Below are 22,500 nucleotides of genomic sequence, written 5' to 3'. Positions count from 1 at the left end.
CGACACGACACTGTACCATGTTAACTTTCTATCATCAGTCATACATCTATGTATCTCTGATGGTTGTGATACAAACCACCAGCTGATCTAGAATCGATTTAGTAGTAGGTACGAAAATATCACACTTTGATCCATTGCTTCAATTGTGGTGGTGTGGCTTATCACACTTGCGTGCAATGAATGGTTCAACTCAAGAATTCGCATGGAAGCAAAATGTCAAGAATGATAAAAACTTTACCAATAACAACACTATTTATAAAAATGCAGTGCAAAGTTGTTCCTAGCCAGTGGCCAAGTTGCAAATGTATTGCTCAGTTCCCTTTGTTTTTATCTTGGCAGAGGATTGTGAAATCATCGTAAGGGATCTTGCGTCCTGTGTAGTACTGTTTATGGATACGGCATTCCTGCTTCGCTAGAGCTTTGAATAGCCTTGTTCTGTGCCATGATTGTCACTCGTTAAACTGCAACAATAAATTACATTGTAATGAGGAAGATGTTGGATTTCAACCCTGGTGAAAGGAGAATAGTTAACTTTGTCCGACGGTGAATCGGGGATACTCGGAAAATACCCAAGTGTTCGATTGTGGGAGTCGAACCTACGATATCCTATTAAACTAAGTTCAGGTGACAACTGACTGGCTCCCTTGAGGTTCCTATAGCTCGGTGGTAGAGCAACCGAACTAATAATCGGAAAACCGTACATTCGACTCCTGCAAAGAAGAACTCGGATTTTTTTTTCAGAATGATCTCTTCATGAAGTACGTTGCTCAGTATTCGTATTTGTGGATTTGTGTATTTATGGAATAAGGGACAATGCCCACTTTGAGAGGCAACAATAGGACACATACTCCCTTACAAATCTGGATCTTTGAGCATTTACTCTCCCAACCAGGCGGAGGACAGACCCCAACACCGGGCGTTATGCCCTCTCCTTGGCGAATAGTGGGTGGGATCTTTTACCTCCCACAGGGTTATGAAAATTGATGGGTTCTGAGCCGGGGGCCTACGGTCTATCATGCTTATCTGAGAAGACTAGTCTCTCCCTTTGCAGATGTTATAGCAAAGCTTCAGTTATTTAAAGACCCTGCGTTTTGATCATGTGACCTCCCGCACAAAATCCGATGCTCAACCAACTGAGCCAACCTGGCGGTCGTCGGTCATCATGGCCTCCACCTTGATGTCTGTTTTGGTTGGAAAAACATGGCAGCTGATCTCGTCATTTTCCTGCTTTAATACTTGAAAACAGAACCAATTCTATGATATTTGCTTTACACGTTTTCCCAATCGCTCAGTGGCCGATCACCCGAGACGTTCGTTATTTCCTCTATTAAAACAGTCTGTTGTGCTTTGGTTTCCCTGAATTTCTTACACGACTTCCTCTACCCTGTTTAACGATACTCCATCAGAACAGTTTGCGCATGCAATGTTTCATTTTACACTTGGCCAATACCACAGCTGTCCAACATTATCAACAACAGTTTCTGCCTACCCTTCCGTAATCAAAAGGCGATCAAATGTTTCTGCTTGTTTGATCAAACGTTTGAAGTACTACTATCGTCCACGTTGTTCAAAAACACAAAACACGCAAAACTGGACGATGTCGGGAGTGCTGCTGGTAGCGCCTGTGCAAATGGATGTACAAAACACTAACACGAGAGTAAAAAGAAATACGTAAGTAGTACCAGCCTAAAGTCTTGACTCGTCTCTTCTTGCTTTTCAGGAAAATACTGTCTGCGTCGTTCGTCTGAGATTAAAACAAGACGAATAGCCCTTATGCGTGATGACATCTGAGTAGCTGAGTATTTCACCACCAAGCGTCGATCTCGAAAATCAAACTTGTAAACTTTAGCTTGAGCTGAATCCCAAAGGAGCAAACTTGTAAAGAAACCCACGTGCGAACAGTATTGCATGTCCCAATGATGTGAATAATTTTGTGCAAACGAGGCTTGGTGGCGAATTTTTGAGCATGACGTCATCTTGCATAAAGCCTATTAAAGAAGGAGTATTTTAACATCATTTCGTTTCTTTCAAACTTGGCCCTGCTTTCGAGCTTACCATGTTAGTTGACTGAAAACAAAATCATGCTAAAATTGGGAACATTTGGGATGAAGGTGTGCGAGATAACAGGGTTATTAACCACAAAAATCACCTTGGAAACAACCTTAAGTTTAATAGTGAAAGAACTTAAACAACATAATTTCTCTAATTTAATTTTCAGCCGTATGGCAAGTACGCTCAAGCTGAGATGATCCTCTCTCTGGCCAACTTACCAAGAACTGACATGTCACTGAACAGCTCATCTATTCGCCTCCTTTTAAAACAAAAAACAAATCAGGTTCAACATACATGTAATTCACAACTAGGGTTACTGTAGCCAACTACTTAATCTCAATCCCACGTATCGAGTAAAAAAGGGTAGTTTTCTAATAAAAACTAGTACATTTCTTCAGTTGACCACTAAATAATGAGTTAATTTTATTTTTCTTTGCGAGTGCCTGTCTACGTCTGGTAGGTGTGTGCGTACCTGCGTTTGAAACAAATATTAAACGTTTATGCAAGGAATCTAGGTGAACGGAAAACGATATCCACTGGTTGTGACAGACTAAAGGCCGGTTTCCCAAGTTCCGCAGTACCGATGAAAGATTCTCTCCCGCGCATTTTAGGTTTTGGTTCTTTCTTTCAGAGAAATATGCTGGCTTTCTTTAGCTTTTGATAACATTGGGACACACTTGTACACGACTCTCTCCAATTCGCGACCACCTCGTACCTATGCCCCCTTTTCCCTCCAATCAACATTCACCCCAACTAAGCTGATGATACTCAACAACAAACGTGTGGACATTCAAAACTGAGTAAGGGTGGAGAGGGACGATTTTCGCATGCAACATACTGGTTATAGATAAAAACACGAAAAGTGCATGCATGTCTCAATTCATTTATCGGCTTGGATTGTTTATTTACAGTGCAGTCAATTAGTGCTCCAGTAACATGATTTGAGTTGATCAAGTAGACAAAAACGACAACAACAACAACACCAGCTTTATTACCAAATAAACGTTAAACCTAAGGTGGCTCAAAGCAGTTTCAACACTTTCAAGACACCTTGTTATTAGAGGAATTGACTCTACAACACTTTATCACCTAACATCAATGTTATGGTACCATGTAAAACATCAATTATTGCTGAACAAGCTGCAGTAATTTTTGTGACTTAACAATTTACCATGGTAACAGGAAAGCCTTGCAAAAACACCCTATATTTTGGCTTTAGTTGCTCATATCTGAAAAACTAACTAGGTGACCCCAAATTTTTATGGCATAAAAGTGATCAGCAGGCCAAGATGAAACTCTCTGCAAAGCTTAAAGAAATTCTGTGGAGCGGATTCAGAGCTACCTTAAATTTTCAATTAGATAAAGTGGCTCTAAATCCCCTCCACATAATTTTTTTAACCTTTGCAGAAAGTTTCATTTTGGCATGCTGATTACATTTCAGAAATAAAAAATCGGGGTCACCTAGTTCGTTTTTGAGATATGAGCAGCTAAAGCCAAAATATGGGGTGCTTTTGCAGGGCTTTCCTGTTGCCATGGTAACTTCAACGTCGAAAAAAGGACCCAATCTTTTTTAGCAATAATTGGTGTTTGATATAGTACCATAACATTGCTGTTAAGTGATAAAGTGTTGTAGTGTCAATGCTTCTAATAAGAACGTTTCTTTCAAGTGTTAAAACTGGTTTGAGCGAACTTCATTTACAACATAATCTATTGATACAAAAAAAGGTAACATTTACTAAGAATAACTAAAACGCTTATCAAGGTGAGTAAAACTAGTAATGTTTAATTATAGGGGATAGGTTGGCACTAAAGCTAGAGCAAAGCAGTTGATTAGTCAAAGAAAGAAGACGAAAAGAAAAAATAAATAAATGAATAAATAAAGGAATGAATAAATATATGCCAGCTAAAATCTCATAAACAATAAGACTATAAGATGTTAAACTTTACTTTGTTTTAAAATGTTTTAAGGGGCACGAGTTAAATGCAGCTGCAGCTGCAAAGCGAAAGTTGAATTTACCATAGTTTGTTTTGATGGTATTGATATAATAAGTTGATTTAGAAGCAAACCTAGTATTGTATTGGTGTACGGATGCTACTGTTTGGAAAAAAATTTCAAAGGAAGATGGAAGAAGATTATAGTGATAGTGATACATGAGGAGTGCATTGTAAAGAGTGACAAGATCAGTTAATTTAAGAATATCTAATTCCTTAAAAAGAGGCTCAGAGTGTTCATCTGGTTCCGAAAAAGTTATAGTACGCATTGCTCTCTTTTGAAGAATTACTAAAGGTCTGAGAGTAGAGCCATAAGTATTGCCCCATATTCATATACCGTAGGTGAGGAAGGGGTAAATAAGTGAATAATATAATTGAAGTAAGATATTTCTGTTTACATGATATCTAATTTAGATAGTACTCCAATGCCTCTTGAAATCTTCTTGCTCAATTCGTGTAAGTAAGGTTTCCAGTTCAAATTAGAATCAAAAATGAGTCCTAAATATTTAACTTGATTATCAGATTTAACAGACATATTGGAGATACTAAGATTCAACTTATGAACTATTCTTCTTTGCGGAGAATGGAATACCACAAAGCTAGTTTTTTTCAATATTCAAAGATAATTTGTTAGCATATAGCCACTGGCTCACCTTTTCTAGTTCAACATTTAAGTTGGTTTCTAGACTTAGAATGTTAGGATTACTGAGAAACAAGTTTGTATCAGCAGAAAAAAGGTGCAATCTAAGATATTGGAGCATTTAGGCATATCATTTATATACAAATGACTGGTCCAATACTCAAGATATCTTAATAAGTTTAATTAACCGTGAACGGGATGCAAAGATCTCAACCTGGAAACAAATAAGTCTATCCCTTGATACCTTTCAACAGTAGGAATCTTAGTGCTATCATAGAGTGCAAGACGTCTTTTCCGGTTGAGATTGTATCCATACTTTGCCATCATTTCAAAGATCGCCTGTGAACATAGTCAAACCAAACAAAACAGTGCGCATTTAAGTACATGAGATCTGAGAGCGTTTGACAATAATATCGGAAAAAAAAACCGTTTATTTGAATGTGAGGCAGACAGCACACATCTCACATGTGACTCTTCCTTTGGTATCTCAATCTTCCAACGTGTTCGATTGAAGAAAATGCGTTCAAATTGAGAGTGGAAATTGAGGTGTTATTGGAGACTGCCATATGTCAGCAGTTCCCCACCCTTGACTGGAGCAGGTTTTGGCCAGGAGAGGGAGCATTTACTCGTAAACAAAATTTTTATATCGCTAAGCTTGAAAGAACTATAAGCACCAAAAATGCCAGCTTGGGAGTGCTCCGGCCTGAGAAGAATTTGTATTGCGAGAAGAGGTAATTAGCTTAAGGTCTCGGGAATGAACTACTGAAGGCCGGCAGACACTTTTAAACAGATATACTTACATTAGTTTTCATCTGTACGGTAAAGCTTAGTTCCCACTGGCGACATAAGGATCATAAGCATAATAATAATCATAAACATAAACATAAGCTTCTTATGTTCTAGTGGGGACGGCCGCTCTAAAAACGTAAAGCTTTTCCTCGAAGCTGGCCGCCATCTTGAAAATGAACCGACCCGAAAGTACTGGTCCTAGACTTTCATTGGCCAAAACACAATGACCCCGTTACGTCATTATGTTTCTCATTATGTCGTTAGTCGACATAGTCATAGTCAAAGCCATAATCATAATCATGAGAAAATGGTCGATCATTTTCTTATGATTATGATTATGTTGATCATAAGGGCGCCTATGATTATGTTTCTGGACGTTCCCACTAAGACATAAGCGACATAACAGCGTTATGTTCGTGATCGTTATGTCGCTAGTGGGAACTAGGCTTAACCATAATTTCTTTCACATTGACTATCATTCCATTCAAAAAACTCGAGAATTTTCCCAAGTTTCGTTTTTAAGAACGTGGCTCTAACTCTTAATGTGGATACTCACTTTAACTTTGTCTTCGTCCTTTTCTTGACTTGCCTTTACTAAAATGTCATTAAGAGCAGTATAACTGAAAACAATAAAAAAACCAACTTGCATGATCAGTTTCACCATGAAAGGTCGTGTGTCTGTTGTCATGATCAAAAATCGTGTTCACTTCAGTTATGAGTCTTGTCTGATTTCTTCGCAGCAGGGTCTGAGTTAAACTGGAATTTCAACCAATCGAGAATACCACAGGGAAAGAAGAAACGCGAATGATGATGATGGAGAAATCTCAAATTTAAGCCACTGAATTTTGGTTTCAAGACTCGGCATGGCGAGGAAACGCTAGCCTTTTGCATCTTATTATAGAGGGGAATGCTAATATAATTACCTGAATTACCAGTCTAGTATAGAATGCTTTTTTTGAAGTCAATGAAAATTTCACAGGTGTATAATTTCTTGTCCATATTACTTTGTACAGTATTAACAATATCAAGGATCGCATGTCGTGTAGAGTATTTATCTCTAAAGCCATATTACGATGTGAAAAGAATTTCGTTTTGGTCAAGGAGATTTTAGAGCGGGTTTCAATTGAATGTCAAAAGTAATTAGCGAATTGCTTTTTATGATCACTTCACTCAGTGATTGGTTCAAAATTCTCGCGCCACTTTTTCAACCAATTAGAAGTGAAACCAAAACCAATCGTGGCTCATGCGTGCACATTTCCCCGCGCGTTGTGTCGGCTACGTGTAATTTGCTTCAAGTTTTGATTGGTTTACTGCATGGTCTCCCTCCTTTTTGATTGGCCAAAGTAAAAACTTAGCTTTTGGTTTTACGACACTAAATTGAAACTCGCTCTAAGACGTTTGAACATTGCTTTTTCAAAAATATGATTAAAATTGGATAAAAAAGAAATTGGTCGATAGTTTCCAGGGTCAGTCTCATGATCAGATTTATAGACTGGTAGAACTTTCGCATGCTCTAGCTTTGAAGGGTACACACCCTGACTGACTGACTTGATCATGTCAGCTAAAGGTTTGGATAAAAGGTGTCTTACAGAATGTAGAATCTTGTAGGACAGGAATACAACCCGTGAGCTTCGTTGAGAGAAATGGAAAGTATTTCAATCTCAATTTCTGAAGAAAGATTTATCGAAGCTATTAGACATATAATCAATAAATTCACGATTAGTTGAAGGTCGTTTAGACGCTAGGTTTGGTTTAACGGAAGAAAAGAAGCTATTAAAGATGTTTGAAATTTTACTGCAATCATTAGTTGTGACTTTACTATCTGGATGAATGATTGAGGAAATATGCTTGAAATGCTTTCTTTTGTTATTAATTAAAGAATTAATACCAGCCCAGGTGTTCTTCATATTAGTTAAGTTATGACTGAAATAATTAAGATAGTAGAGTTTCTTGCTCAGGCGAGAAATAATTAATATTTTGTTTCTATACATTTTATACACAGCTTTACTACCAGAATGATAATGGCGCTTCTTCACTTTGATTGATTTTCTTAGCCCTCGTGTAATCCAAGGTTTTAACATCTGTTTGGCTTGACGTTGGGCCAGTGTACTGTAAGGGGCATGTTTGTCTAGAAGGTTAGTAATTTTGCTACAGAGAGTAGAAAAGGAGTGATCTGCGTCATTCTGAGCGCCGGAGACAGAATCCCTATCGATCTGAGAAAGCTCGTCAACAAAACTGTTTTCTGAGAAACGAGAAAAACCGCCCATCTTTTTTTTCTCACTCTCATTCGTCCCTCTTTAATTTTTTGAAAGATGCAAAATTGCGATTAGTGATCACTGATATCAGATACAATGTTGCCACTATAAATCCCCACATCCAATTTGTTGACTAAAATGTTATCGATCAATGTTGCGGTATTCTTATAAACATGTGTAGGTTTATCAATAGTCGGAGTAAGAGAAAAGCTTTGTATAGAAAGCAAAAAATTATATGCGTAATTGCATGTTTCAACACCCAGGAGACTTATGTTGAAGTTACACATAACAAAGATTGATTTATTGAGGTGGAAAACTTTTCAAGCGTTTCGGAGACTCCAATAACACTAAAATGGTGTCCTAGCTCATCAAGTAGATGCACTTGGAGATCTTCCAAATTGTGCCTTAAGCTCCTAACGTTATTATGAAGCAAAGAAAACTTGAAATCGTCATTCGAAGAAGAAGAAAACAACCGATTTCGTAGGACACTAAAACTATGTGGAGAATAATAATTACTCTGTATGCGTTGCTTACAAAGATTAAGATCGGGATTTATGTTTTGACGAACATTCAATGTGAATAGGTCTAATCTAAAAATATATAATTGGGCTGTGAACATTTTTGCCGAATGGTAGAGGTTAAGAGAGATACAAGCGCCGGTTTTAGATTGCGGTGGACTTTTCAAAGACTACAACTACACAAGGTTCAAGCCTTGAGTGCAGACATTGCTGAAATGGATGCTCTTTCGCTAAACTATTGGGTGTCCAAATTCGTTTTTATCCTCTGGACGCTAATGATGAAAGGTAATGCTTAAGCTTTTGTTGAATTGTGCGGGTAGTTTATTCAAATGTGTTTTTTCCCGTAGTTTATTAGCATAAAGGTTCATTTAAATTCAAGTGCCTTGATCAGCTTTTGAACTAACTCGGCCTTTCTTGATCTGTAGTTTGATTGGGTATCAAGATACATACACCTGACCAAAATGGGGAACTCCGACTGGCTAATACCCTTATGAATTATTAATGACTTTGTGAAGTTATATATCAAATCGAGTGCGAGTGCCGAAGGCAGAGTGCTTTCGTAAACCCTGATGAAACACTCTCACTCGTTTTTGACATATTTGCTTCAAATGCCTTCTTTCCAGAATACAGGAAATAGTGCAAGTTGATTTATGGGTTCCTTTTAACTAGTACTGCTCTTTGCTTTTTTCCTTCAGAAAATGTCACTTACGTTGGAATGGGAACCTTGTTCTTTGCGAACATATTCAACGCTTGCCTGAAAAAAAAAGGAAGAACATTTTCCGTGAAATACTGTTTGATTACTGTTTACAAAATTGGAAACCGTTCAGTTATCGGTTTGTTGTTGAAGTGGTTATGAAAAAACGTTCTCCGTTTCCAACTTCCCGAAAAAGATCAGTGGACATTTGTCGCTCTCAGGAAACATTAATAACATTCAAGTTTGCTTCGACCTTTTTTCTCTCTTAGCTCACGACTTACCAGGCATCCTCTAGCTGGTTATTTCTACATAACATCCGAATAAGCTGGGTGATGTGAACATGAGTAATCCTGTAAAAAGAAAATTTTGATGAGTACGTTCATGTCCAACTGAATCTGCTTATCTAAAGCCCCGGCCAAACGAGAGCGAGAGTTGATGAGAGCTGAAACTCTTTTGAGCTCATGAGAGTCGATGCGAGTGATCAAGAGGTGGTCAAACAAGAGCGAGAGTTGACGAGAGTTTGTCGAGAGTTTCACGCGCAAACAAAAGTGACAGCCTGGGAGCCACCCTGGGAAAACCCTTTCTGACTTAAATATGGCGACTAACCAGCCGGTATATTCAGCCTTGGTCCCCGTATCCGACGCCATATTATTAATTTTTACTTTTTTATCTAAGACTGCTGGAAAAAAAAAACAACAACTGCTGACCGCAAACTGACTCTTTCTCTCAAACTCTCGTGCGCGGCCAAACAAGACAAAACTGTCACCAACTCTCATGAAAAACTTGAGCAGGTTCAAATTTGACGAGAGCTCTCGAGAGTTGATGAGAGTAGCCGAGAGTGGATGAGAGTTCTCGTCACCTCACGCTCTGGTTTGGCCAGGGCTTAGAATCAGCCAATTGCGTCAAAACCCTACAGGAAAACCATAATTACCCGATTCAATTTTTGTATGCCATGAACGATTTTGACCTTATAAGAATAAGAAAATATCATGATTTTATTATAACCGTGATCCGTTATCATAATATCCAAAAGTTTTTCCATGCCGAACGTGTAAATTGTAGTTGGCAAAGGAAGAGACAAATAGTTAAAAGCGTACAATTCTTTTTCTTCTTCTTGAAAAACTGTTCATTGGCTTCCGAGAATCTTCATACCTCTGAGCAAGTTTGGGGTGGGGGCGGGGGCGGGAAGGGTAGCTGTCTATAGGTTCTTTTCAAATTGTTTGTAATTTTTATTCAAGATTCAAGCTTGAAATAAAGCAACACAACATTGGACACTCACTCGACTCGATACATCTTCATCCAACGTAAGACATCAAGCATTAACGGAACATTTGCCTCGATGTGCTGAAAGATTAAAATACAGCAGGGAAAGAAAACGATCAAAAAAGAGTATGACTAAAGGTTTTTGAATACAAGGTATTCAAACATGATTGGGAAGGCCATTAAAGTTTCGCTGCAAAGAGAGGTTCCCGAATTAGTCAAAATACTGCTCTCTTTATAAGCGCATAATTCAGCATTTAGTAACTTTCCCTTTAATGTAATAACCAAACTACGATTTGATATTAGATGTGATTTCTGTACGGCGTCTTCAATTAGTGCCTCAATGCTAAACAGTTGACACTTAAATAAAGTTCATTCAAACAGGTGAATCGAGTTCGCAAAATGCCATTTATGACAGATCTGTGTCACAGTTTCTTGTTATTTTTATTTTTATTATTAACATTTTTATATACTTCATTTTTTAAACAATACTAGCAATACAAACAATAATAACATTTATTTACTTACAAACAGTTCAACTTACATTAATAACAATGTCACTTATGATGCCAATTCCTACTAACATTACAATAACATTTGCATTTGTAAAATGCAATTGTAACAGTTTCTTTCTTTCCATACGGATACACGAAAGGACAATAAAAACTGATCAGGTCCCTATTATGATTCCGATCACACCAGAGGCGGGAATGATAAAAGTTTACAAACTGCCCGATTGACAAGTACTGAAGTAGCGAGAAAGATTGTCTGCATGTTTCCTTCATTTATGCATTATTTTCAAATTCAATCAAGTCCAGGATCACATCAGTTGCTTAACGAACTGCAAAAACCTTCGTGCCACTGAAATAAGGGTTGCTTTATATACTATTAGAAAGGTAAGGTCAACCGCAAGGAACACAATTTCCAAGGGAACTTTTGCTTTCGCGGATGCACAAACACCACACACACACACACGCTACTAATCTGGGAGCCCATGGCCAATTTCAGACAGAATACAACTAACCTTTGGGTCTTTTGCTCCTCCCATCGCTCTAAACAAAGCTGTAGCTACTTGCATTGTCAACTGTACCCGATATTTCCGCATATCTGTTAAAGCAAGAAATGGTCATTAGGCATTTTGGTGTATTTCTCAAATATTCTCAGTCAGCAAATGACCTCTTTGGTTGCGCCGAGTGGTTGCCGTTTTTCTGTCGTGATCTAGTCGGTAGTGCCACCTAACACAATAAAGGTTCTTGAAAGACACGAACTACATATACAAACAGCACCATCTTTTGATGTCGTCTTGCTTGTTTTTCAGGTTCCAAGATTAAACAAAGATATTCTTACTATCAGTTTCATAAACTGGGCCAAAAGCGACCCTTCGAAAATAGGGAGTTAAAGAAACGACGTGCTGCACTTGTGGCATGCGTGGGAGGCGGTGTGGCCTAACGGTTAGGGCGCTGGACTCTGGATCGAGCAGTCCAGGTTCGAGCCCTGGCCGGGTCATTGTATTCTGTTCTTGGGCAAGACACTTTACTGCTGGGGGTAGAACTACTCCTAGTCGCTTCATGCTACAGTAACCGGAGATAAGCGCCGGCCTGATGGGCCACTAGGCTCGTAGCAGACTTTACTTGCGGCATGCACTTTGGCAAAAATGTTTGGGGTGCTCTGCATCACAACGACGTAAAATCACTAACTTGAAACTGATTTAAAATCTTGACGACAACGTGAGCATGTAAATGTGAACCTTTCATTCTCTTTTTTAGCACTATTTTTACTCTGAATCCGCTCACTGTACAAATTGATTCTCTGGATACTTTGTCAACATTGTACGAGGTGAACGAAAGATTTCCGATTGTGCAACGTCATATTTCGAAGTGACGTCGTCGTTCCAGTCTCCCTCGTAGATCTTACAGCCCCTAATAACAGTTTTGAACACAGTTATCTGTTGAGTGTGTATCGCAAACTCTACGATTGCATTGGTTTGTTTGACAACGATATTCGATTCCCCCTGTCACATTCTCAGCCAATCACGCGAATTAATAATGAACTCGATGGCACTGCACAGTCAATCGCGTGAACTAATAGTGAACATGCTGTGCGCGGGCTGCACTTGAGTTATGATTCGCTAAATTGAAAGTCTGCGTCCACTTTTATTTGCTTGATTAAGTAAGTGCTTCATTCATTTACAGCGCTCAGTTGAAAAGCATCTCTATTAAGTTGATATCTATCTTATCAAGCTCAAGAGTATTTATTGTAATACATGAACAAAAAATGATCATTGATTCATCACCAGAAATTCATTGAAAAAACAGACAGGAAAGAAAGTTAACCAATCACCGTCATAAAATCTTTTGACAATTCCTGGGTTGTTTGTCCTGTGAGCCAAGTTGAAGAGCGATGTGTAGATGTGCTCCTTTGGCCTGAACCTCTACAATATATGGAAAAAAAACCACAAAAACAACGTGATGACGGAGCCAAATAGGAACAATAAAGCATAATTAAATAGTTGAGTCTATAATACATTCACCTTTCGTACATTTTCAATTGATCCTTACGCGTAAAACAGCCTAGGTAACCGGGGCGGGTAGCGTCGAGAGCTTGACAAAGTGGCTAAAGCGTTTAGGTTGCGAAGAAGCGTGGCGCTGTGTCAGTGTGTGCATGAGACAAAGATTTGGTTTCGTCAAACGAGTTAATAAAGCAGTCTTCTTAAAGGAATGTGAACCAACCTTTATTGGGAAAGACGTCAACGACTTTTCATAACAGTAGATAGCTAAGAGAAAAGATCTCTTGGGGGTCTATCACGGACACTTTTTGGGGGAGAGGGAGTGAAAAAACCCACGAGACCGTCTCCTTTGACACTCGCGGCCTTTAAGTTATTTTTACGTTTCACAAAAACGTTGTAACATATTCACCTTGTTTCGTTACCTACGTAAGTTTAAAACTTAAAAATATATTTTGCAACCTTTGTGAGCACAGAACACTTAGGGTGACTGATGTGCAAACAGTCATGCGTAAAACGCCAACAGCAAAACTTACATGTGGTACAATTTCTTTATAGTAGTCGTAAATAACAGAAAAGTCAGTGTCAGTTGATGTAAGAGCCAGAAGAAATGCAGAGCTGAAAGATGAAAACCAGTTTTCAAAATCAGTACTACAGGCTATTGGCATGCCCATAACAACTCGTGGCTTACAAAGGAGACAGATATTTCAATATAATTTCTCAAAAAAACCACTAACAAATATCTTGTTTGGTAAGGAAATGTGCAGATGATGCAACAATCAAAACAGAAATGCAAACTGAATAATACGGAATCATCTTCAGCAGCTGTGTCAAGTATCCTTGGTTTTTTCCGTTTTGTTCTTATTTGTTTATTACTTGTACATTGTACATATTTATGTCAAACAAAAGTTTACTCTTTTGTTTGGCTTGCCCCGATAACTCACGATTAAAGCCCCGTTTACCAACAGAAAGTCAGTTTCCTTGACAATTATCATTGCTCGCGTAAATGATCAACAAGTTTTCCTTGAAGTGTTTTCCTTGAAAAGGAATCATTTCTCGCGCAGACAATGAACAAGTTGTTATCCTTGACAAGTTTAGCCTGTGCCCGCAGTACTTGCTATTCAACGAGTACATGTAAAACAATGTTCCATTCTCTAGTTCGTCGTTTCGTGTTAGCCGCCATTTTGCATATTTTGACAGCAATGAGCATGAGCTTGATACTGGGAACTAATCTCATTAACACTCCTTGCCTTCTCCTTGCCACATTTTCCTTCTCGTCCGTTTGCATGAAAAACTTTTATCCTTGACACTTTTTCCACGTCCCTTTACCCTATTTACACGAGCTATTTTCCTTGTCAAGGAAAACTTGCTCGTGTAAACGAGGCTTAAAACTAAAAGGTGACCGATATGGTGACATACCCAAATCAACAAATTGTTTCAAGAACAAGGTTGTTTTTGTACTTACTAGAACAGACCATGTTTATCACCGAGATAACGAATGTTGTCTTCTTTTTCAACCAATTTGTAGACACGTATTGCAAGCTTAGAGTCCAGACAGAGGAGAGCCTAAACAACAACAGCAAAGGTCAGTTACAGCGAGTTACAAACGTGGTGGCCATGATTTACAACGCACCAGTTATGGCTTGGTAGAAACACAATAGCGGATCATATGCAAAGATATGCATAACATGACTGATGAACGATTAAGTTAAAGGCGTTATGGTGCAACTAGCGTGAAGACCATTGTAGGATTTTCATCCCAATAGTTGGAGGAAGTAACATTGTCGCCCAAATTTTCTTGCGCGTGATCTATGGTAACAAACCCCTGCCTTGCCTTTCAATAGGAAAGAACTTCACCCTCCACCGGAAGAGGTCTGTAATCTTTTATACAGAAATACGACAGAACCTCGTATGACCTTCTATCTTTTTTGGGTCTCAAAATCCCACAGTAGTTTTTTGCTCCTTCTAAATTGCATTTCGGCTGAAAAGAATAAAAGTAAGACCTCCCCTTGTGACGAAAAGTTTGAATCCGATGACAGGTTGACTGAATATCTACCTTTTAAAATCAGTTGTCTATCACCAAGTCAATATTCCTATATTACAAACAAAAGAAACTCAAGGACTAGACTTACCGCACTCATTGCAGAGCGAAAAAAGAAAGCTGAAAACGCAAAGAAAAAAGTCAATGAGAAAAGGAAGTTCCTTTCACTTTTCAAAAAGCTCCTTTGGATATGTGACCGTCCTATAAAAGTGATATTCTGCAGAGATACTGCTTTTCTTTACTTTGAATGTGCCTTTTGCAGCTAGTAATCACATGGTACGAAAACGGCCATACTGGAGATCAAATTGTCCACTGGGACATCTAAAATGAAGAAAATTGAAATTAAGTTGCATTGCTTTAGATGCCCCAAGGTGCAATTTGCTCTTCAGTAAGACAGTTTTTGTACCATGTGATCGCCAGCTGCAAAGGACCCATTTCCACGGAAACGCATCGCCAAATTAAAACCATCAGGCGATCAAATTGCCCTTGTGTTAATTTTACCAGATACTCGTCTCTACTCGCCATGCATTTGAACGTTAAGTAGTAGTGAGTTTAAGGGCGCGTTCGAATGACCGTATTCCACCGGAATAGGAATACATGGAATAGAAGTTACAAGTCCTTTGTTTTTGCGGAGATTCATATTAATATTGTCAAACATCCGCTAAAATGCTATTTTTAACATAGCTTTATTATCTGTGTTTCTGCAAAACGCCACACATATCTAGTTTTAAATCATCACTCCACGTATTCTTATTCCGCAATAGGGTCAATCGAATGCGCTCTAAGGGCCGTTTTACATAGTACGATTTTTGTCGCATGAGACAAGCTTAGGACAGTCCTTTGACATGACTTATGATTGACGTGTACGTCAGAAAAAATGACGTACCATTTTAAAACATGTTTTAAAACGCTGCGACAATCGTAAGTAATGTCGTAGGCCTGTTGTGAGCTTGTTGCATGCGACAAAAATCGTACCGTGTAAATCGGCCCTAAGAAACCTCGACGACCGGGCTACGGGCGACGAAAACGTCACTTCAAAATAATTACAAGTTTGAGCTATTCTAAGTACTTCATGATTATTCAGATTATTCAATATGGGCGAAGTGTCCTAAAAATGGATTGGTACGGACGGATGCTAGATAAAGATTGAGCCTGAAGGATTCACTGTAGTTTGTCCAATTTGTCGTCAAAACCTGCTCAATTCAAGTTGCAGGGAGTTTAAGTAAAGACGACGCCTACGGCAACGAAAACGTCAGCCCAAAATATAACTTAGCGCTATTGCAAGTATTTCGCGAATATTCCGTCTTGTTCACCTTGTACAATACAGGCGAACTATCCTGTAACTGAATGGGTACGAACGGTTTAAAAGTCAAAACAGAAAATGACTGTTTCATTAGGGAGTTTAAGTAAAGACGACGCCTACGGCAACGAAAACGTCAGCCCAAAATATAACTTATCGCTATCGCACGTATTTCGCGAATATTCCGTCTCGTTCATCTTGTACAATACAGGCGAACTATTCTGTAACTGAATGGGTACGAACGGTTTAAAAGTCAAAACAGAAAATGACTGTTTCATTAGGGAGTTTAAGTAAAGACGACGCCTACGGCAACGACAACGTCAGCCCAAAATATAACTTAGCGCTATCGCAAGTATTTCGCGAATATTCTGTCTTGTTCACCTTGTACAATACAGGCGAACTATCCTGTAACTGAATGGTTACGAACGGTTTAAAAGTCAAAACAGAAAATGACTGTTTCATTGTTATATACTCACGTTGTCGTGAAAACCTACAATTTGGTGATTTCACGTTGTTGTTTTGTGGAGTACGGCAGAAAGCTGCACGTACAGCACGTGCAGCACGAGTATTTTTCCTTTTTTAACCAATAATATTCTTGCTTCGTGGAGTTGCCGTAGCCGTAGCCGTCGTCGTTGCTTAAACTCCCTCTTTTTTTGACGGGCACGGGAGAGAAGTGTTCGAAAATGCGTACCGCACGTGCAGCACGATCATTCTGGTTCTTTCAACCAACAATATTAAACACTTAATGACTGGTCCCAAGGGAAACTGTTCATTTTGTTTCCCGAGAATCTCAATGTTTCCCCGAGGCGCAGCCGAGGGAAACATTGAGATTCGAGGGAAACAAAATGAACTGTTTCCCGAGGGACCAATCATTAAGTGATTTGTTATATAGCAAAACAAATGGGTCAAACATTTTGAAAGAAGCGCCCAGATTCCAGCGACAACATCAGGCCACCTTCAACTGCACGCTCTGAACACGTGCAACAGCGGTCAACATTTGGCGGGTAACAGTGAACTGTTCCCCGTTTGACGTAATAGTTTTCGCAATGTTGCCCGCTCATGGCATTTGGCGGTAAACAGCTTCATTGTTAATGCCATGTGACTATGAACTAACCAATGAATGGGTGCGCTGTAGCGGGAAAAACTCCAGCTATATAACAATACTGCTTTTTGGCGTTGCCGTTGCCGTGGTCGTTTCTTAACCTCCCTAGTGTAGTGAACTCACCATGCGACTCGTTAACTCAAAAATTACTTTTAAACAACGCAACTCGCGACAAAAAAGGTCGATCAAGCATAAACAATTAAAGTTACAAACAACGGAGATAAACTTTGAAAAACTGTTAGGCTGAACAGTTTTCAAAAACCGCAATTGAAACCCATTTTAATCTTCATCCGTTTTGCCCATCCCTTCCTCCTTTTTATTAGCTATTTTATTCAAAACTTCCTTCAATGTTTTAAGCAGTTTTTTTTCAGCGGAGCTCAGCTGCTGAGATTAACCCAAAATTATAAGAATGTATTAAGAACAGTCCTCAGGCTGAGACTGATCATGAGTCGACTGAGAACGTTTTTATTTTGGTGTTTGTATTTTAAATAAATGTATGAGATAAAGCTAAAGAAATGTAAATTAACCCAAATACTTGAGGGCATATTTAGTATAACATAACGATGGTTTTCTTATTACATGACACATATATCAGTCAATGAGCACTTCTTAATTATAATCGTTACAAAATATTAAACTTCAACACCATCAAAGCAAGCACTTTGATAGGTTTCCTAGTCACGCCTTTACGAACGTTTTCAGCCTCAAAACGCCAAATTACATAAGAACGTTCAGCCTCAGCTCCAAAAATAGACGTTTTTATAAAAGAAGAGTGTTTGTGGGGTTAGAGACAGGAGCTCCGCTTTTAGGCCCGGCTTAATCTATATATAACGTTCCGCTTTATTTGGTTGCCAGTGTCCAGTCGCTGAATTTGTCTAAATTTCGTGACACAGCCCCTTTAATTAAGTGACGTGAATGCTAACTTAGAGTCACAACGCTTACCATCATCAGGGTCTCTGAGTGGAGGGAGCTTGGGTAACGATTCCAGGTGTGTGATGACTTTATTAAGAATCATTGGACTCACAGCCTCCTTTGCTTTCATTCGGTAATCTGAAAAAGGCAAACGTAGACAGAGATTGAAGTGATGCCTGTTTCTTCTGACTAAGGACCTACTTGGCTACGGAATTGCAAGCCATTCATGGACCTTTAAAGGTAGCGTCATACTACTGTCCTCATTGCCAGTGAGAATATAACATGGGAGTGATTTAGCACTGGATACTTTCGAAGGGTCTGATGAAAACTCACCATTACTTTCTCGTATTTGTTTTTTCTTTTCCCAGTGTTTAACATACTCTGCCCGTATTAACTGATTATAAGATTCCAATGTGGGTTCTAAAATCAAATTAAAGATCAAAAATCCATCAATCAATCAATCAATCAATCTGCCAGTCTTTAAGTCTCTTAGTCAGTCGGTTATAATACCAAAAAATAATGTTTTTTGTTTTTTGCATTTTTTGTCAAAAGCCAATATGTGGTCCTCATTCAGTTCCAGCAAACGGTTCCCAAAACCATTGAAAGCAACCAAAACAAAATCCAACATTTGCAGAAGCTAATGGCACATGTTTGAGCAACCTCCACAAGTTAAGTCCAAAGACGCATTGAAAAAGCAATGGAACCGCAGATAAAAAGGATAAAATTTGTATGCTGAGAACCATGTGTGGTGCTGCTGTTGGGCTGCTGTTGGATGATTTTTGGTGGTCGTGTACAAACACGCAAGCAAGGCTGGCTGGTTTCGTTGCACGAACTGCAAGTTCTGAACTGGTTTACTGAAAACTGAAGTGGTTTCGTTGACTGAACCAGTCAAGTGTCAAAGCATTATTTTACAATCAGAAGGACTTGCTCGCTTAAAAACCTAAAGCGTCTTAAAATGTCGCCTAACATCCAATGAGAGCTAAGAGCTTGATACACTATACATGAAAACGTTTCATCATGTGTTTTTGGAACACACTTGCATAGATCAATAGAGACGTCCCAAATACCTTACCTAAGCCAGCGGCCATCATATCGCGAAGAATCCCAAGCGCTAAGTCAGTTTTCGACATGTTATCAGTTTCAGGGCTAACAACTGCTACCTTCATAAGAGTATTGTAAGTTTCTACAACATAATAAAATAGGTTTGATTTCAGTAAAGTAAGCCTCTGAGAACCACCCTCAGAACATGGAAATCAAGCCAATGCCTTTGCAACACGTCAAACGTCAGAAAATCAATTAATGCGTTTTCCGCATTTTAATCCAAAAAAATCTAATTACAGTATCAGCCCCATTTCATTTGGTGAATGATGGGTTTTCTTATCACTGAAAACAGTGTTACAAAACAAAATTATTGATTCAACGAGCCACTGATTTCTTTGATCATGAAATAGCTCCACACACTCACTCAAATCAGGAAGGACAACAGGCTCTTCACCCATGCTTTGGATCAGCTCCTGCAACAGAAATGAGAGAAAAAACTTTTAATTAACTATGACGAAAAACCTTTTCAGCTCCTTAACAGACAAATGTTATAGGCCATCATCTGAGTTCATGTCTGCCTCCTCTTCAAAGCGAGTTTAAGTGCTACGTTATTGTGATGGTAATTAGTTCCACTTTACATCTGAATGAAAACTAATTTGCATAACAAAAACTTCGCACTTAGACTCGCTTTGAAGAGGAGGCAGACATGAACTCGGAAATGGCCTATTTAATACGCGATTCCCGTCTTTTGCCCTGAATTCTGATTGGCTAACAGCTCTGTTGGTTCTCGTTAAATTGACAAAGAAATTATCTCGTTTTTTTAGTTTCAGGACACTTTCAATGGAAATAAGTCTGACCTTGTAGCTCAGTCGGTAAAGCAGCAGTGATCTAACCCGAAGGTCGTGGGTTCAATTCCCACCCTGGTCAGAGTTTTTCTCTGTCCTTGCGTCCTTGCCCATTTCCATTAGTAGGGATAACGCTCACACGGTTTATATGGGTTAGAAACGTAGCACTTCACATTACACTCTAATCAGTTAAGGCCTTGAGCGTTTGGAAACCATGTAAGCCGTCATCGACACAAGCAAACTTCCCATATGACAATAAACGCGGAAAATCTGTCCAGCAGGTTCTTCAGTATATCACAAAATTCTGGCCCCGGTTCCTGGAAAGTCGATTAGCGCTAATCGTGGATAAAATCCCTCAAACCCCGGAATAAAATTTATCCTTAGATTAGTTCCTGTTCCTGAAAGCACGATTAGTGCTATCCAAGGGATAAAGTAAGGGTTAAATTTAACACACCTAGCGAGGTGGATTAAGTCACTAACCTTCGGAGTAAACGGAAAGGAAAGGAAAGGAACTTTATTTAAGTGTCTAGTTGTTCTAGCGCTAGAGCGCTAATTGGGGACACTGTAAACTGAAAGTAACAATCAACGTAAATCAAGTCAAATGTTGCTTTTTGAGGAGAAGGGAAACCGGATTACCCGGAGAAAACCTCTCGGTGCAGAGTAGAGAACCAACAAACCCAACCCACATATGACGCCGAGTCTCGGAATCGAACCTGGGCCACTACGCCATCTCTGCACCCACTTTTTCGAAACAACAAAATGGCGGACTTATTGTTTGATATTTTGGCGGTTCCGCGTCAAGATGCATGATATCGACTTAACAAACTTTTCTGAAGCCGCTTTCGTTTTGGTCGGGATTTTTTATATTTTTGGCGGAACGTCTGCGCGAAGATCTTGAACGACAAACTTCGCGGAACCATGCTTTATCGCCAACGGTTCAAGTTCTTGAGGCGCTGCGTTTCTTCGCCTCTGGAGGCTTTCTCGAAGTACTTGGCGATACCGTAGGACTGCCAAAGTCCACCATTCGGACAATTCGAGACGTTTCTGCAGCATTAATCAAAAAGCGGGAATATGTTAAGTGTTTAATGTGCTCAGCACGTACAAATCATAAATGCAGGCATCTTTACCAACATTGCTGCCAAATAGCCAGGAAGTACACACGACAGTTTCATTTTCACAGACTTCAGCCTCGAACACAAGAGGATTGTTTGCTCTTGGGAGACAGTGACTACCCATGTGGTCCCTTCCTCACGACACCATACCTAAACCCATCCAGTGCCCAACAGGAGGCCTTCAATAAAGCCCACACAAAGACCCGTGTGGCTATCGAACACGCATTTGGGTCGTGGAAGCGGAGATTCCATCTTCTCCATTCTGAAATTGGAATGACACCAGAGAAAGCATGCACTTTGATAGGAGCATGTGCAACGCTTCACAACACAGCCATCCTCAGGAATGAGCCAATGCACGGCCTTGATGACACAGAAGATCGACCAGAGCTTACACAAAAGCTGTAAGGGACTATATTTGTGATAGCATTTTCTAATGTACTTATACTTGCAGCCAAAGTTACAAATGAGATGACTTATTTCAACTTATAGGCTATTTCACAAACCCCACATTTGCCAAATCTTGCATGTAAGAAAGGTAACTATGATACTATGACTTTGTGAATAATGTAGGTTTCCTTAACATAACTTATGCATTGCCTCTGACATGTTTTCTTAATGCCACTGTAAATAGACTTGTTTGGCACTCTCCTTTGCTCAGTTCACAGCAATATTATACTGAAAGACCATTTTATTGAGATGATTGTGAAAATAAAATAAGGAAGTATTGTCTGTACAATCTCAAAGAGAGGCCAAAAATTAGCACTTAAAGTGAGTTTATCTTGTTGGATTATGAAAATTGTACCACAACACTCCACACAATAGCTGCTCACAAATATTGTTTCACTGTACTCTTATACGCTATTTAACCCATTGACACCTGGGAGTGAGACTTAACATATTTTACTGTCTCACACCAACAGATTTTACTCATCAACTGAGGGGAATCCTAGCGCGTTTGACGTGTCTATACACCTTATTCCAAAATGGCTGCCATTTTAGCATTCTTTTGTTTCCATGCAAATTGGCCCTTATGGCCTCGTTCAAGGGTAAATATTCTTTTGAATTTTACGTTTGAAAGCGAGGCCATAAGGGCCAATTTGCAAGGAAACAAAATAATACTAAAATGGCAGCCATTTTTGGAATAAGGTGTATGGGTCATGGTTGGGTAGTAAAATTTGGAACAGCCTCCCGAACAACATTGACATCGTCAGCTTCATCCAAGACACTGGAATACCGGTACAATCTTTTAAGAGCCGAGTGCATAAGTTTTTAATCCAACACTATTTAGCTAAATAGAAATTTCCGCTTCTTGCGATGGGAGTTCTGCAAGTGAAACAAACTCTTAGTGCCACCGATCACTGGTGTCTGATGTTGAACTGCTCTGTCTTGTTCAAGTGTCTTGAAAACGATTTAAAGTTAGTTTTTCTTTAGGTAAGCAGCTGTT

General features: G+C 39.2%; 1 protein-coding gene across 2 annotated transcripts in view; it reads right to left on the bottom strand.

The window, feature by feature from the left end:
- LOC138043214 (small ribosomal subunit protein mS39-like) overlaps positions 1 to 22,500 on the bottom strand; it is a 51,701-nt gene that overhangs the window by 412 nt on the left and 28,789 nt on the right. The window contains exons 15-31 of one of the 2 annotated variants that reach the window (XM_068889371.1): positions 19,524 to 19,572; positions 19,131 to 19,241; positions 18,392 to 18,478; positions 18,089 to 18,196; positions 14,836 to 14,864; positions 14,169 to 14,269; positions 13,240 to 13,321; positions 12,541 to 12,631; positions 11,225 to 11,307; positions 10,220 to 10,284; positions 9,222 to 9,290; positions 8,956 to 9,000; positions 6,030 to 6,093; positions 4,929 to 5,023; positions 2,271 to 2,311; positions 1,683 to 1,744; positions 1 to 461 (exon numbers count right to left, since the gene is read on the bottom strand). The exon at positions 1 to 461 is cut by the window's left edge and continues 412 nt beyond it. In XM_068889371.1, coding sequence (XP_068745472.1) covers positions 450 to 461; positions 1,683 to 1,744; positions 2,271 to 2,311; positions 4,929 to 5,023; positions 6,030 to 6,093; positions 8,956 to 9,000; positions 9,222 to 9,290; positions 10,220 to 10,284; positions 11,225 to 11,307; positions 12,541 to 12,631; positions 13,240 to 13,321; positions 14,169 to 14,269; positions 14,836 to 14,864; positions 18,089 to 18,196; positions 18,392 to 18,478; positions 19,131 to 19,241; positions 19,524 to 19,572 — 1,194 coding nt within the window. In that variant the 3' untranslated portion in view covers positions 1 to 449. The other variant, XM_068889370.1, reaches the window with a different exon arrangement.

This window comes from Montipora capricornis, chromosome 3 (genome assembly GCF_036669925.1).
Source record: "Montipora capricornis isolate CH-2021 chromosome 3, ASM3666992v2, whole genome shotgun sequence".
NCBI classification, from domain to species: domain Eukaryota; kingdom Metazoa; phylum Cnidaria; class Anthozoa; order Scleractinia; family Acroporidae; genus Montipora; species Montipora capricornis.
This window is presented reverse-complemented; position numbering and strand designations above follow the sequence as displayed.